The sequence below is a fragment of the Oxyura jamaicensis genome, chromosome Z (genome assembly GCF_011077185.1).
Source record: "Oxyura jamaicensis isolate SHBP4307 breed ruddy duck chromosome Z, BPBGC_Ojam_1.0, whole genome shotgun sequence".
NCBI lineage: Eukaryota > Metazoa > Chordata > Aves > Anseriformes > Anatidae > Oxyura > Oxyura jamaicensis.
In genome coordinates, this window is record NC_048926.1 from 57167323 (window position 1) to 57179976 (window position 12654).

At 38.7% G+C, this 12654-nt stretch overlaps 1 protein-coding gene across 5 annotated transcripts in view; it reads left to right on the forward strand.

Annotated features, from left to right (window-relative positions):
- The window catches only part of PAM (peptidylglycine alpha-amidating monooxygenase), a 119739-nt gene that overhangs the window by 39842 nt on the left and 67243 nt on the right, over window positions 1–12654 (forward strand). For all 5 annotated transcript variants that reach the window (XM_035310397.1, XM_035310398.1, XM_035310396.1 and 2 more), the window contains exon 4: window positions 3882–3939. In XM_035310397.1, coding sequence (XP_035166288.1) covers window positions 3882–3939 — 58 coding nt within the window. The remainder of the gene's footprint in view (window positions 1–3881; window positions 3940–12654) is intronic.

A 12654-nucleotide genomic window follows, 5' to 3' on the forward strand; every position in this document is an offset into this window, starting at 1 on the left:
TATATATATATAAACCTTGAGCATATTTTGTATGTTTTGCTTATATCAAGCTTTTGTCAATGGGGTGGCAGTGACTTGTAATACCTGTATACCGAAGTTTGTAGTTTTATTTCGAAGTACTAAGTAAATTTGACGTCCTTGGTTTTAACTTCTCATCTCCAGTTTGTGTGGATATACCATAGCAGATAACAATACATAAAACAGGAAGCAAATCTGATATGTCAGATTTGACCCATAAATTACTGGCACCTCTTCCTCTAGTTTATCCAAGACAGTCGAGACCTTGTCCAAAGATCCCAAGACTTAGTCTGACTCTGGAGAAGACTGTGTGAATAACTTGATTATTTCTTCTGGTGAAATTCTGCAAAAAGTAGAATTAAGTTAAGTATGAATCTGGACACTGGCACAGTGAATGTCAATACCAGAGCTTTATGAGAAATAATGTAATTATAAGTCAATAATGGACATTAATGACAAGGCTTTTTCCTTAAATGAATAGAAGAGTGGGAGGAGGGCAGGAGATGGAAGGGGAAAACTGTGGAGTTTTTACCTTCCCCTATCTCCAGTATGCTTTAAAATGCAGTTATGGCATTTTGGAAGCTTGTTCTTATCTCATCTTTCAACTTTTTTTTTTTTTTTTTTTTTTAAGACCTCTTCATAGATACAGTTTTGCATAGTGCAGCAATCTCACTTTTTTTCTCTGCATGTTTTTTAAATACTTTCAAAGTTTACATAACAATTTCTTTTGTAATGGATCAAATGCATGCACTTAGACTCACAGACCTACCTCATGGTGAGATAGAGAAAATGGGACAGAATTATTGTTGATTGTGCCTTTTGAAGTGCTTGAGTGTCAGGGTGCTACTGTTCTTGTGTTTAATGTCTAGAACATTGACAATTCAAGATAAACTACCAGAATTTCTTTTGTTGAATCCACTAGCTGATTTTTTTTTTATATATAAGTGAAATAAAACCTGGCTTGTATATAAAAATAAAATAAAATAAAATAAATTGAAAACCCCTCCAACTATGCCAGCGTGAGTTTTCATGCCAGTAATGACAGAGACTTCAGAATGATCGCATTAGTTGACTGCAGGATCTATTTGAACACGTCATCTTTTCTCTAACTATACCTAACAACAGATGTGTATAAAAGGAGCATAAGAAGATGATCAGAGGGCTGGAATTACTTTCCTATGAAAACAGGCTGAGAGAGCTGGGCATGTTCATCTTGGAGAAAAGAGAGCTTCAAGTTTCCCTTGAGTCTCATTGTGGCCTTTCAGTACTTAAAAGGGGGCTTGTAAAAAAGATGGAGAGTGACGTTTTACTCAGGCAGATAGTGATAGGACAAGGGGGAATAGTGTTATACTTGAAACATACTTGAAATATACTTGAAACAGGGCGCTGAGCTCTGCTCTCTGGGGACCAGTGATAGGACCCAAGGATAGGAATGACATGAGACTGCATCAGGGTGGATATTAGGAAAAGGTTCTTCATCGAGAAGGTGGTTGCACACTGGAACAGGCTCCCCAAAGAAGTGGTCACAGTACTGAGTCTGTCAGAGTTCAAGAAACATTTGGACAATGTTCTCAGACATATGGTCTGGTTTTTGGGTGCTCCTGTGTAGAGCCGGGAGACTTGATGATCCTCATGGGTCCCTTCCAACTCTTAACTATGATTCTATAAACTAAAAGAGGGGAGATTTAGATTAGGTGTTAGGAAGAAATTCCTCACTATGAGTGTGGTGAGGCACTAGAACATGTTGACAGCTGGAAGCTGTGGATGCCCCATCCCTGGAGGTGTTCAAGGCCAGGCTGGACGGGGCCCTGTGCAACCTGGTCTAGTGGTTGACATCCCTGCCTGTGGCAGATGGGGTGGAACTAGATGGGCTTTAAAGCCCCTTCCAACCAAAACCATTCTACGATGATTCTGTGAAGTAGGGTAGCAGAGTAGTAATGCAAAAATTAGAATATTTTCCTGTTCACAGCAATAATGAGAGGTTCTTGGCTTGGAGTTTTTGTCCAGATTGTTATGTTTAACAGATAATGACAGTTCTTTGTCATTAATTTGTAATATTACTTTTAATTCATCTATAATCTTGTCATATTTTTTCTTCAAATGCGCTTCTCTACTTTTTTTTTACAGCTGTTAGAAACGTTTTGAGAGGAGGTTGAGTTTAGGGTAATTTGGCAGGTTTGTTTCTTAGTTTCTCTGTTTTTAGGAAAGAAGAGGAGGACAAACTGAAAATAATATGGAATGGTAGAATGGGACTACTGTAAGGAAAGGGGTAAGGGATATGAAACTATGTCTTGTGTAGAATGGGACTGGAACAATTCAGGGCTTGGCCTGTACTGATGATCTATATGCTCATCATGCTAAAATAACTACTAAAAACTCACTGTTTGGAGGAATTTGCTTCAGATTACTTTAGAGAACAATCTGAAAGTGGCTATCCTAGGGCAATATAAATTATAACAAATGGATGGAAAGTAAAAGACTTTGAATATTCTTTTTTTTTTTTCCTTCAAAGCAGTAAGTCTCTTTTTGTTGTTGCTGTTTTTTCACTCATCCATTAGATTAATACATGAGCCTTTCTAAATGCAGATCAGATTATCAAAGACTATGTGTCTAAACTACACAATATATATACTATGTAAGCACTGAAGAAAGATAACAGCATGAAAGATGTTCAGTTGAGACAGTTGCTACTTGCAGATGTGTTATAACAGCAAGCCAAAGAGACATGACAGTTCTGCAACAGCTCAGGTAAATGAGTAGCACAATACCATTTTTAATACATTTGCAACTTCCAGATGACAATCTTTGATTAAAAAAAGAAAGACAAAAATATGAGATCATTTAAACTTCTAATAATTTGTGTAGACATTAAGTCACAAGTTCTAAAATCTCATCCCGTTAATGTCTATGTTCAGTCCTAATACTCTGTCCTTAACTAATTTAATTTGTAATTGGGTAAACAATACTTTCAAAAAAGTGTATGTTGTCTTTATTTTTAGTCCAGGCAGTTTGTGTTACTAAACTCAAGTTTGTGTTAAAAACAAAGAATCTACTGTTTATTTTTTTATTTCTGTCACATTGTGAAGCATTTCTGCTGTTGACTTTCAAAGTTTGGGTATAAGGTTCAAATGAAGTTTTAAAAATAAAAAATAAAATACTTCCAAATCCAGGCAAAATAGAAAAAAGACTATTTCCTTTTCAGTTTGCATGTTCAGTGTTAACTCTGTAAATGCATATACCTGGAGTTCACAAAGTTGCATAAGCTGACCTTTGTTCATACTTCTCGTCATCTAGCAGAAACACCAAAGTCAGTTTCTTATCTGTGCACATCATTGCCCTGAGTAATCACATACTGTTATCAACTTGGTACCTGTCTTTCCTTCTCAGTGGCTTCAAAGTGCTTAAGCCTATCTTTAGTATCTTTAATTAATTTGAAGCTTCTTGTAGGAGATTTTTTTTTTTTCTGCTTTGCCCAGTCCTCATGAAAGAGGAAGTCCTGTCAGATTTGGAGTTAATAGGTGTAGTCAAATGCCAGTATTTTATGATCTTTTCTTTCTTAAACAACCTTAAGTATGAGAAATTAAATTTAAATTAGATAACAGCATAACTATCAACCTACATGCCATATCCCTGACCTTATAGACTAATCTCTGTTACATACAAATAAAATATAGCAATTAATTAATTTCTTACAGTAATCTAGACATCCCACATAATCTTTGGACAAATATCTTGGTAAAGTAAGTGGTGTTTTGCCTTGATGGCACTTTTGTAGGACCTGCCCTTCACTGAGCAGACGTAGATAAGTTGATTTCATGTTTTCATTTTAAAATTAAAATTTATGTTCTTCTCTCTTCGAACAGTCTGATACCTACCTCTGCATGTCAGTACCCCTGCCAGTGGATGATGAAGCTTATGTAGGTAAGTTTTGGTTAACTGTAAGAAATTAAGCGAACCGTTTTGAAGAAGGTCATCATTTTTTTTTTTTTTCTTTGACTGATATTGACTTAATCGTTGGCTGTCAGATTTTCTAAAACACATTAATCATGGCTAATGCAGAAACAAACTAGAGAGAGCTACTTAGAGTCAAGGTAACAAACTGTATCTGGAGAGATTCATGACTAATAGTAGTTAAGGAGCTGCATGCAGATGCCTCTGGCAGTCAATATCAAACAGCCCCATTTGTAAAGTATTGGTTTCCTGTCTTCTGGCCGGATACTTAATTCTGCTCCACTGAACACACTGTTTATTTACCTGCTAGTGTAGGCTGTAAATCCTTTGCACTTACAGTCTACATTGGCTGCAGTAAGATTTTACTTATCCAGAGGAGGGAAAAAAACAAACAAACAAAAAAACGAACCCTCTCACCTCCATCCACAGTGGGAAATAGTGCACCAGCACAGAGATCATACAGATCTGCAAAACAATACCATCTGTTCAGAAGGTCTTTAGGGTACTTTGAATTTTTTTTTCCTTGCTTGTGAACCTGCAGTTGTTCAAGTAGAGGAAAAGCATGATGATTTTTCTTTAGATAGTGTCACTATCAGAATGTTCTTTAAACTGAAAATGTCAATATTCTTATCCCTCGTTGTCTTTCAGGATATCTGCATTTATAATAAATACAATAGAAATTCTATATTTTTTTGTGGAGTATTATGAGACTATTGTTCCATGTCGATTTCTATGTGGAAATCCTTTGGATATAGAATCTTGTTCTCAGTCTTCTATGTTACATTTTGGTAACTGCTTCATTGAGTTGCAAAATTGCATAGTTAAATTCTTTATTAGATTGCTGCACATTCATTTCTGTCATTTGGTGTTTACATGTATTAAATCCATACAAAATATTTCTAGTAGTGTATACGTTTAGAAGGACCTACTAAAATAATTTACTTAAAAAGGGAATTTGTGCAAAATCTCAATGTGACTAAGCTAAACAACCCATTTTTTCTATGACAACTGAGAAACTTCTTGTTTTCATGTGTTTCCTTTTTTTAATCAGATTTTGACCAGATTTGGTCATCTTTCCAATGATCACTGTGCTTGAATACACGTAATGCAAAGCAATATAAGGTCTGGGCAACAAAACCGTTCTAGTTGTTATATGAAGCTTTGGAGAGCAAGAGGAATATGATCAGCAAATTAAAAAGAAAATCCTCTTTGGTGAACGTGAAGTTTTCCCACAATAGTATTGTTTACAACATCTTATATATGGATATTTTGAAAATAAATTAAAATTGCTTTATTTCTTTTCCCTCTTTGGTCACCAACACGTATTATTGGCGTGTGGTCAGTCTTAAGCATGTGATCAGCTCCATCTGACTTCAGTGAAGTCACTGAAAAGTGATTTCAGTTGAAAAGATTTGTCATATTGGAGTCTTCACAACCAACACAAGTTACCTAATTGCTAGAAAGACCAGACTCAAACATATCCAACTGCAGCAAATACAACAAACGCAAACTGACCTATCTTACAAAATACGTGAATACAAATTCTAACTTCTACTCAGGAAATAGATTTTTACAATTGGTGTTGTCCAAGAAATTTAACTTAATATCTTCATAATATCTTCATAAATAAACATAATATTGACATAGACAATGAAATATATCTTTCTCATAGGATCTTGTCTACATTTTCAAATGGCTTAAGCAAAATCTGCATTCATTGCATTGCCAATAGATGACATAATTAACCCTCATTAATTCCTGTTCATCTTTGTGACAGCATTTGAAAACTAAAAGATGATCTGACGTACTGGCTGGTTTTTCAGCAATGTATTGAAAAGACAATATATTCTCTAAATAGCTGTGAATATGTATAATGAAAATGAAATGAGTTTCTCAGACAGTACAGTGGTAAAGCTAACATCAGAATCTATGTGTTCTGCCTCCAGTTCAATTCATTTACACTCAATACTGCCAAGTAAATGTTTTCTCTTCTCTTTGGTATATTTTTTTTATACTTTCCCTTATTTTCTTGGTTTTGGCGTCTCTCCTCCTTCCAACAGAGCGTGGAAGAGCAGGTTCTGTTAAAAGAACCTGCAGCAGCACTGTTTTGTTGCATATTGATGAAATATAAGGGCCTTGGAAGAGAGGACTTGTTTTAGCTGCATACATTAGTAAGTAGAAAACACTGTCTGCAGATTATTACAGTAGTTTTTATCAAATATTATAGAATCATAGGAATGGTTTGGGTTGGAAGAGAGCTTAAAGACAATCTAGTTCCAATCCCCCTGTTATGGGCAGGGGTGCCACCAGGTTGTCCAGAGCCTTGTTCAGCCTGGCCTTGAATACCTCAGGGATGGGGCATCCATTACTTCTAGTTGGCAAAGTAGTGCCTCACCACCCTCATCTAAGCTAAACCTACCCTCTTTTAGTTCAAAGCCATTACTCCTTGTTCTGTCACTACATCCCCTGACAAAGAGTCTGTCCTCAGCTTTCCTGTAGGCCCCCTTTAGGAACTGGAAGTCTGCTATAAGGTCCCCCTGGAGCCTTCTCTTCTCCAGGCTGAACAGCCCCAACTCTCTCAGCATGTCCTCCTTCTGCCTGGTGGATGAGGGAAAGGCTGTTGATGTAACCTACCTAGGCTTCAACAAAGACTTTGACATGGTCTCCCACAGTAATCTCCTGGAGAAACTGGCAGCCCATCCTTGGACAGGTATACTCTTTGCTGGGTTAAAAACTGGCTGGATGGCTGGGCCCGGAGAGTGGTGGCGACTGGAGTGAGATCCAGCTGACAACTGGTCACCAATTGTGTTGCCCAGGGGTCAGTGTTGAGGCCCATCCTCTTTAATATCTTTATCAATTATTTGGATGAGGGTATTGAGTGCACCCTCAGTAAGTCTGCAGATGACACCAAGTTGAGGGGAATTATTGGCCTGACAGAGGGCAGGAAGGTCCTTCAGAGGGACCTGGGTGGGTTGGATCGATGGGCAGAGGCCAATGGGATAAGGTTCAACATGGCTAAGTGCCGGGTTGCTCTTTGGCCACAACAACCCCATGCAGTGCTACAGGCCTGGGGCAGAGTGGCTGGAAAGCTGTGCAGAGGAAAAGGAACTGAGGGTGTTAATTGATGCTCCCCTGAACATGAGCCAGCAGTGTGCCCAGGTGGCCAAGAAGGCCAATGGCATCCTGGCTTGTATCAGGTATAGGGTAGCCAGCAGGACCAGGGAGGTGATCATCCCCCTATACTCAGCTCTGCTGAGGCTGCACCTCGAGTACTGTGTTCAGCTTTGGGTCCCTCACAAGAAGAAGGACATTGAGACCATGGAGCATGTCCAGAGAAGGGCTACAAAGTTGGTGAAGGGCCTGAAACACAAGTCCTGTGAGGAGCAGCTGAGGGCACTGGGGTTGTTTAGACTACAGAAGAGAAGGCTCAGGCGAGACCTTATTGCTCTCTTCAACTACCTGAAAGGAAGGTGTGGGGAGCTGGGGTTGGCCTCTTCTCACAGATAAGTAGTGACAGGACTGGAGGGAATGGCCTCAAGTTGCACCAGTGGAGGTTTACATTGGGAATTACAGAATCACAGAATAGTCTAGGTTGGAAGAGACCTCCAAGATAACTGAGTCCAACCTCTGACCTAACGCTAACAAATATTCCACTAAACCATATCCCTAAGCTCTACATCTAAACGTCTTTTAAAGACCTCCAGGGATGGTGACTTAACCACTTCCCTGGGCAGCCTATTCCAGTGACTAACAACCTGTTCAGTAAAGAAGTTCTTCCTAATATCCAACCTAATTAGGAGACATTTCTTCTCAGAAAAAGTAGTTAGGCATTGGAACAGGTTGCCCAAGGAAGTGATGGAGTCACCATCCCTGGGGGTGTTCAAGGAAAGGTTGGATGTGGTGGTTAGGGGCACGGTTTAGTAGGTGACATTGGTAGTAGGGGGATGGTTGGACCAGATGATCTTGGAGGTGTTTTCCAACCCTAATGATTCTGTGATTTTTGTACTGGGGTCCCTGGAGCTGAACATGGGGCTCCAGGTGGAGTCTTGCAAGAGCAGAGTAGACGGGGAGAATCACCTCCCTCAAGCTGCTGGCAATGCTTCTTTTGATGCAGCCCAGGATATCATTGGCTTTCTGGGCTTCAAGCTCACATTGTTAGCTGTGATGGTTTTACTTAGCTGGGCAGCTGAGCTCCACCACAACCACTCTCTCGCTCCTCCTCCTAAAAAGGGTAAGTGGGTGAAAATACAATGGAAAGAGCTCAAGGGTTTAGATAAGGACAGGGAGATCACTCAACAGTTATTATGACGAGCAAAACAGACTTAGCATAGGGAGTTTAGAGAAATTTATTGCCTATTACTAACAAGCTAGAGAAGTGAGAAACAAAGGAAACAAACTGAAAACACTTTCCCCCTATCCACTCTCTTCTACTTCCTCCCCCTAAGCAGCGCAGGGGATCAGGGAATGGGGGCTGCCGTCAGTCCCTGATGTTTGACTCCACTGCTCCTTCACGGTCCATCTCTGCCCCTGCTCCCCGTGGGTTCCCTCCCACGGGATGCTGTCCTTCCCAAACTGAGCCTGGGGGGGCTGCCCACAGGCAGCAGGTTTTCCAGAACTGCTCCCACACGGCTCCATACCACGGGCTCCATCCATCCCCCAGGAGCAAACTGCTCCAGCACGGGTCCCCCACGGGTGGGTGGCAGCTCCCCCCAAGACCCCCTGCTCCTGTGTGGGCTCCTCTCCATGGGCTGCAGCTCCGGCCCAGTCCCTGCTCCTGCAGAGGCTCTCCATGTGTGGCAGCATCCTGGGGATGCATCTTGTTCCTCACTCTTCCAGCTGTTATTGTGCAGCAGTTTTCGTATGTTTTTTTTTTTCCTTTTTTTTTTTTTTTTTTCTCAACTCTGCTCTTACGGAGGCACAAACAACATCATTTATTGGCTTGACCTTGGCAGTGGCTGGTCCCTTTGGAGCTGGCTGAAACTGGACCTTATCTAACGTGGCAGCTGCTGCCCACCACTACAAAAACCCAAACTCTGCAGCCCACCACTACAAAAACCTTGCTATGTAAACCCACTATACTGACTCATATTGAGCTTCTTCTGAACCAGCACCCCCAGGTTTGAGTTCAGGACTTCAGCTTTATTTCCCTAAATATTTTAAACCAGCAGACTGCCATACTTGTACAGGGACAAAGGGTATAACTTAATTCTGTAAAACTGGAAGGCTACTGTACTAGAATGTGCCAGCTAGTTCAGAGTCAGTTCTCAGACAGTATCAAATGAAGAAACTGATCAAGCTTACTTACAAAGTGTTACCAGTTAGGAGTACAGCAAGTTTTGCCTTAAAGGTCTTTTTCAAGAATGCACCTTTGTATTTCTGCAGATGCTGTTTAGTAGAGGGTCAGATTGTCAAGGCTGAGGCTTCTGTTTGAACCCGTCTTCCTGTGGTGAATGATCTGCAAATGCTGGCAAACGGGTGTGGACATTGAGGAGTGTTCACTTTTGTATTGTTTTCTTTGCATTTAGGTTGATATTAGGAGCATACCTTTTGCTTCTAATTATGACCAACAGTTAATCGTAATAAGAGAAATGAAATGACTGAGATTTATATGCAAAAGATGTTAATGAATGAGATCAATGAGTAATTTTTTGAGGAAGTCTGATTGCAGTCACATTTGAACATCACATCATGGTTTTGTCCTTACAGTTCCTTTCTGATTAATGTTTATGGATAAAAAGGCAAACCAGAAACTAGATTGAGCCTTTAATGGTGCAGGCATCAATAAATATCAACTTTTGACTGCTGAGCTGTAGTGATAGCTAAAGGGTGTTCTACACATACTGTTAAGAATTGAGTCTGACAGCAAGTCATTCAGCCAAGAAATTTGCCTGTCATCATCACCTCCTGACGTTCATTCACATGGGTGACCAGTAAATAAACGTGTCTTTTTACACGAGACTCATGATAAGTCCCTATCTATCAGAATGTTCTGTAGAAATGAGGTGAAACCTATTACACTCAGCAACACAAAAGGAAATAGATGATTTATTACTTTTCTTCTGCATATGACTCAGATGCTGCAAGTTTATTTCTCTAGTATGGCATATTACTTGGCAATAGCGAAGTTACATAGTGACTTGACTGTATTGAAGACCTGTAATCTGTCAAACTGTGGACATTGATGTGTTGATATTCTTATGAGTAAACTCAATTATACTGAAAGAGCTAGTTTTTTTAAAAGAATATCAACAATCATTGGATTGCTGTTTGTAAAGATAACCTTCTTAGAAATCAATTTTTTATGAACATACCTTAGCTAGATGCTGTTATGTTTTAATTGACGTCCTGTTTGTTCATTCCCATACTGTTTCTTCTAGAGTTCATAATTCATAGTAGTATTGTGTCAGGAAAGTAAGTAAAACTTGATACGGATTTAGTTTATATACTGAAATTGTGCCTCTTATTTCAGTAATTACCTTGTAGTGCTTCTCCATGCATTAAAAAAATAACAATAAAATTAATTTGATGGCTATACCAGAAAAGACACTAAGTCAGAAGTGGTATTGTGGTTTTTCCTGATTTTATTGTTTTTCAAACTAAATATTTTGTTTTAAATAGAATATTAATAACAAATGTAACTAGTTAGTTAAAAAAAAAAAAAAAAGGCAATAATTCAGATTTTTTTAGAGGTTGTTTTTTATTATTATTATTTAAAAATGCTATATTCATATCTCATTTTGAGTGCTTTTGTAAGAAAAGTACCAATCTCTTGGGTGAGTTTGCAGTCATGTAAGCGAACAGTACAATTCCAGTCACATATTACAATAGGTAAATGTCACTGATATTGAGTTTATTAGTTCTCTAATTTTGGACTGTGAAAGTCTTTGCAGGCTTTCTGCTCAATCTTGTGTATAACTATCAAGTATGAAGTGCTGTCCAATTATACCACTTAATAAATTCTCAGGTGTTGGTACTGTGTTTGACCAAAACTATGATTTTTTCTTCTATTGATTTGTGTTGTATTTATTTTTTACAAAATATATAGGCTAGAATTGTAACTAGAGGCTTTTGTTTGATACTTCTTAAGCCTTTGTTTGTAACAGGTATTGTGTTTGGTTTGAATCTCACGCTAATTGTTATGGCTTTTACAACTTTTTTTTTTTTTTTTTTTTTAATTGGTTTGGGTTGTTTTTTGTGTGTTTGGTTTTGATCCACCTTGTTTTGGAAAACTGATATAAACCTGGCAGTGTTGCTAAGAAAATATCTATACCAGAAAAGAGCAACTGACTCTTGCAAAGCTTTCGTTAGCTCACGAGCAGACAGAGTTTTTTTTATTATTATTTCAGAAGCAATGATGAAATGTAAGCTTAAGTGATGCGTGTAAGTGGTTCGCATAGAAATCTGGTTTTAATTTGTTAATTGTAGTGCTCTATTTTCTATTCATACTAGTAGTATTTGTTATGCTATTTACAGTAAGTTTTATAATGGTGCTTGAAGGTCCCATTCATGCACCAGAATGTCATTGGTAGGTGGACACTGTGTAAAGAATGAAAGACCTCTTGACTCACTCATTACGGTAATTATAGAGAATGAGAGAGTGGCAGGAGATTAACGAAAAACAGTAAGACAGTAGAAGAGCTAGTGTCTTTAGCAGATGAGAAGCCCAATCTTTAATGTAACTTTTATTGAAGGCTGTTCTTCAAGGTGTTGCTGCAGTACCTTTTGTACAGGTATTGAGTTCTGCAATAAAGATCATTGAATTTCACATCTATGAACTAACTGCTGCTGATGAATGCCTTCAGAAATTTCTTCTCTTGCTTTCATTGGCAACAGTAGCTTAAAACACCTGAAAACTAAGATAGGAAGTCCATATAACATAATGCATTATCTGTCGCATGCAAGAGTCAGTCATGGTTTCACTACTAATTGTTAGTCATAGAAATACCAAAACAAAAGATCGTTATGTAGCACAGATTAGTTTTCTGGCTAAGGAATGAGTAAAATTTGCTAGTAGGAAGAAAGATGTTACACAATCTTTGGACTTGCATGCTGGTGACTTTAGCACTTCTGCAAACTCATTCCTACAAATATGTAGTACTTAAAGTAACTTTTGCTTCCTTGTTTCCCTGGTCATGTCGATGCATCTCTTGTTTCCCAAACCAAGCCCCCCAAGCTCATTCCTTATGATTTGCCTGTTAGCTTTATGTATTCAAGCTAGCTTTCGACTGCCATGCCTTATCATGTGGCTGTTTTACCTCATTTTTCACTGTAAACCTTAGCTGCAAAATGTGGGGTTGAAAATTATCTGTTTTTTGTTGTTGTTGTTTGTTTTATGTGTTTTTTTGTTTGTTTGTTTGTTTTTCCCCTCAAAACCTGGGACAATAATCCACATCATCATTCACTTCAGGAGCTCTGCATCAGCTGTTCTTAACATACTGAGTTCAGAGTGCAAGTAAATCTACAAAATTCTGAAGTAGAAATGGTTTCTGTAGTTTACAGCTTCTTGATCTGCCTATGCTAACACTCTCAGAGCTAAAAGACACTTACTTGGAGGCTCCTAAATGTTTATATACATGTAATGCAAGGAGTGACTCAGTTTTGGAATTTCTGCTGTAGAGTAAGGTTAAAAACCTCCAACCCTCTTCTCTGTCTCGCCTGAAGAAAAATTCCTTCACATTCCCTGCA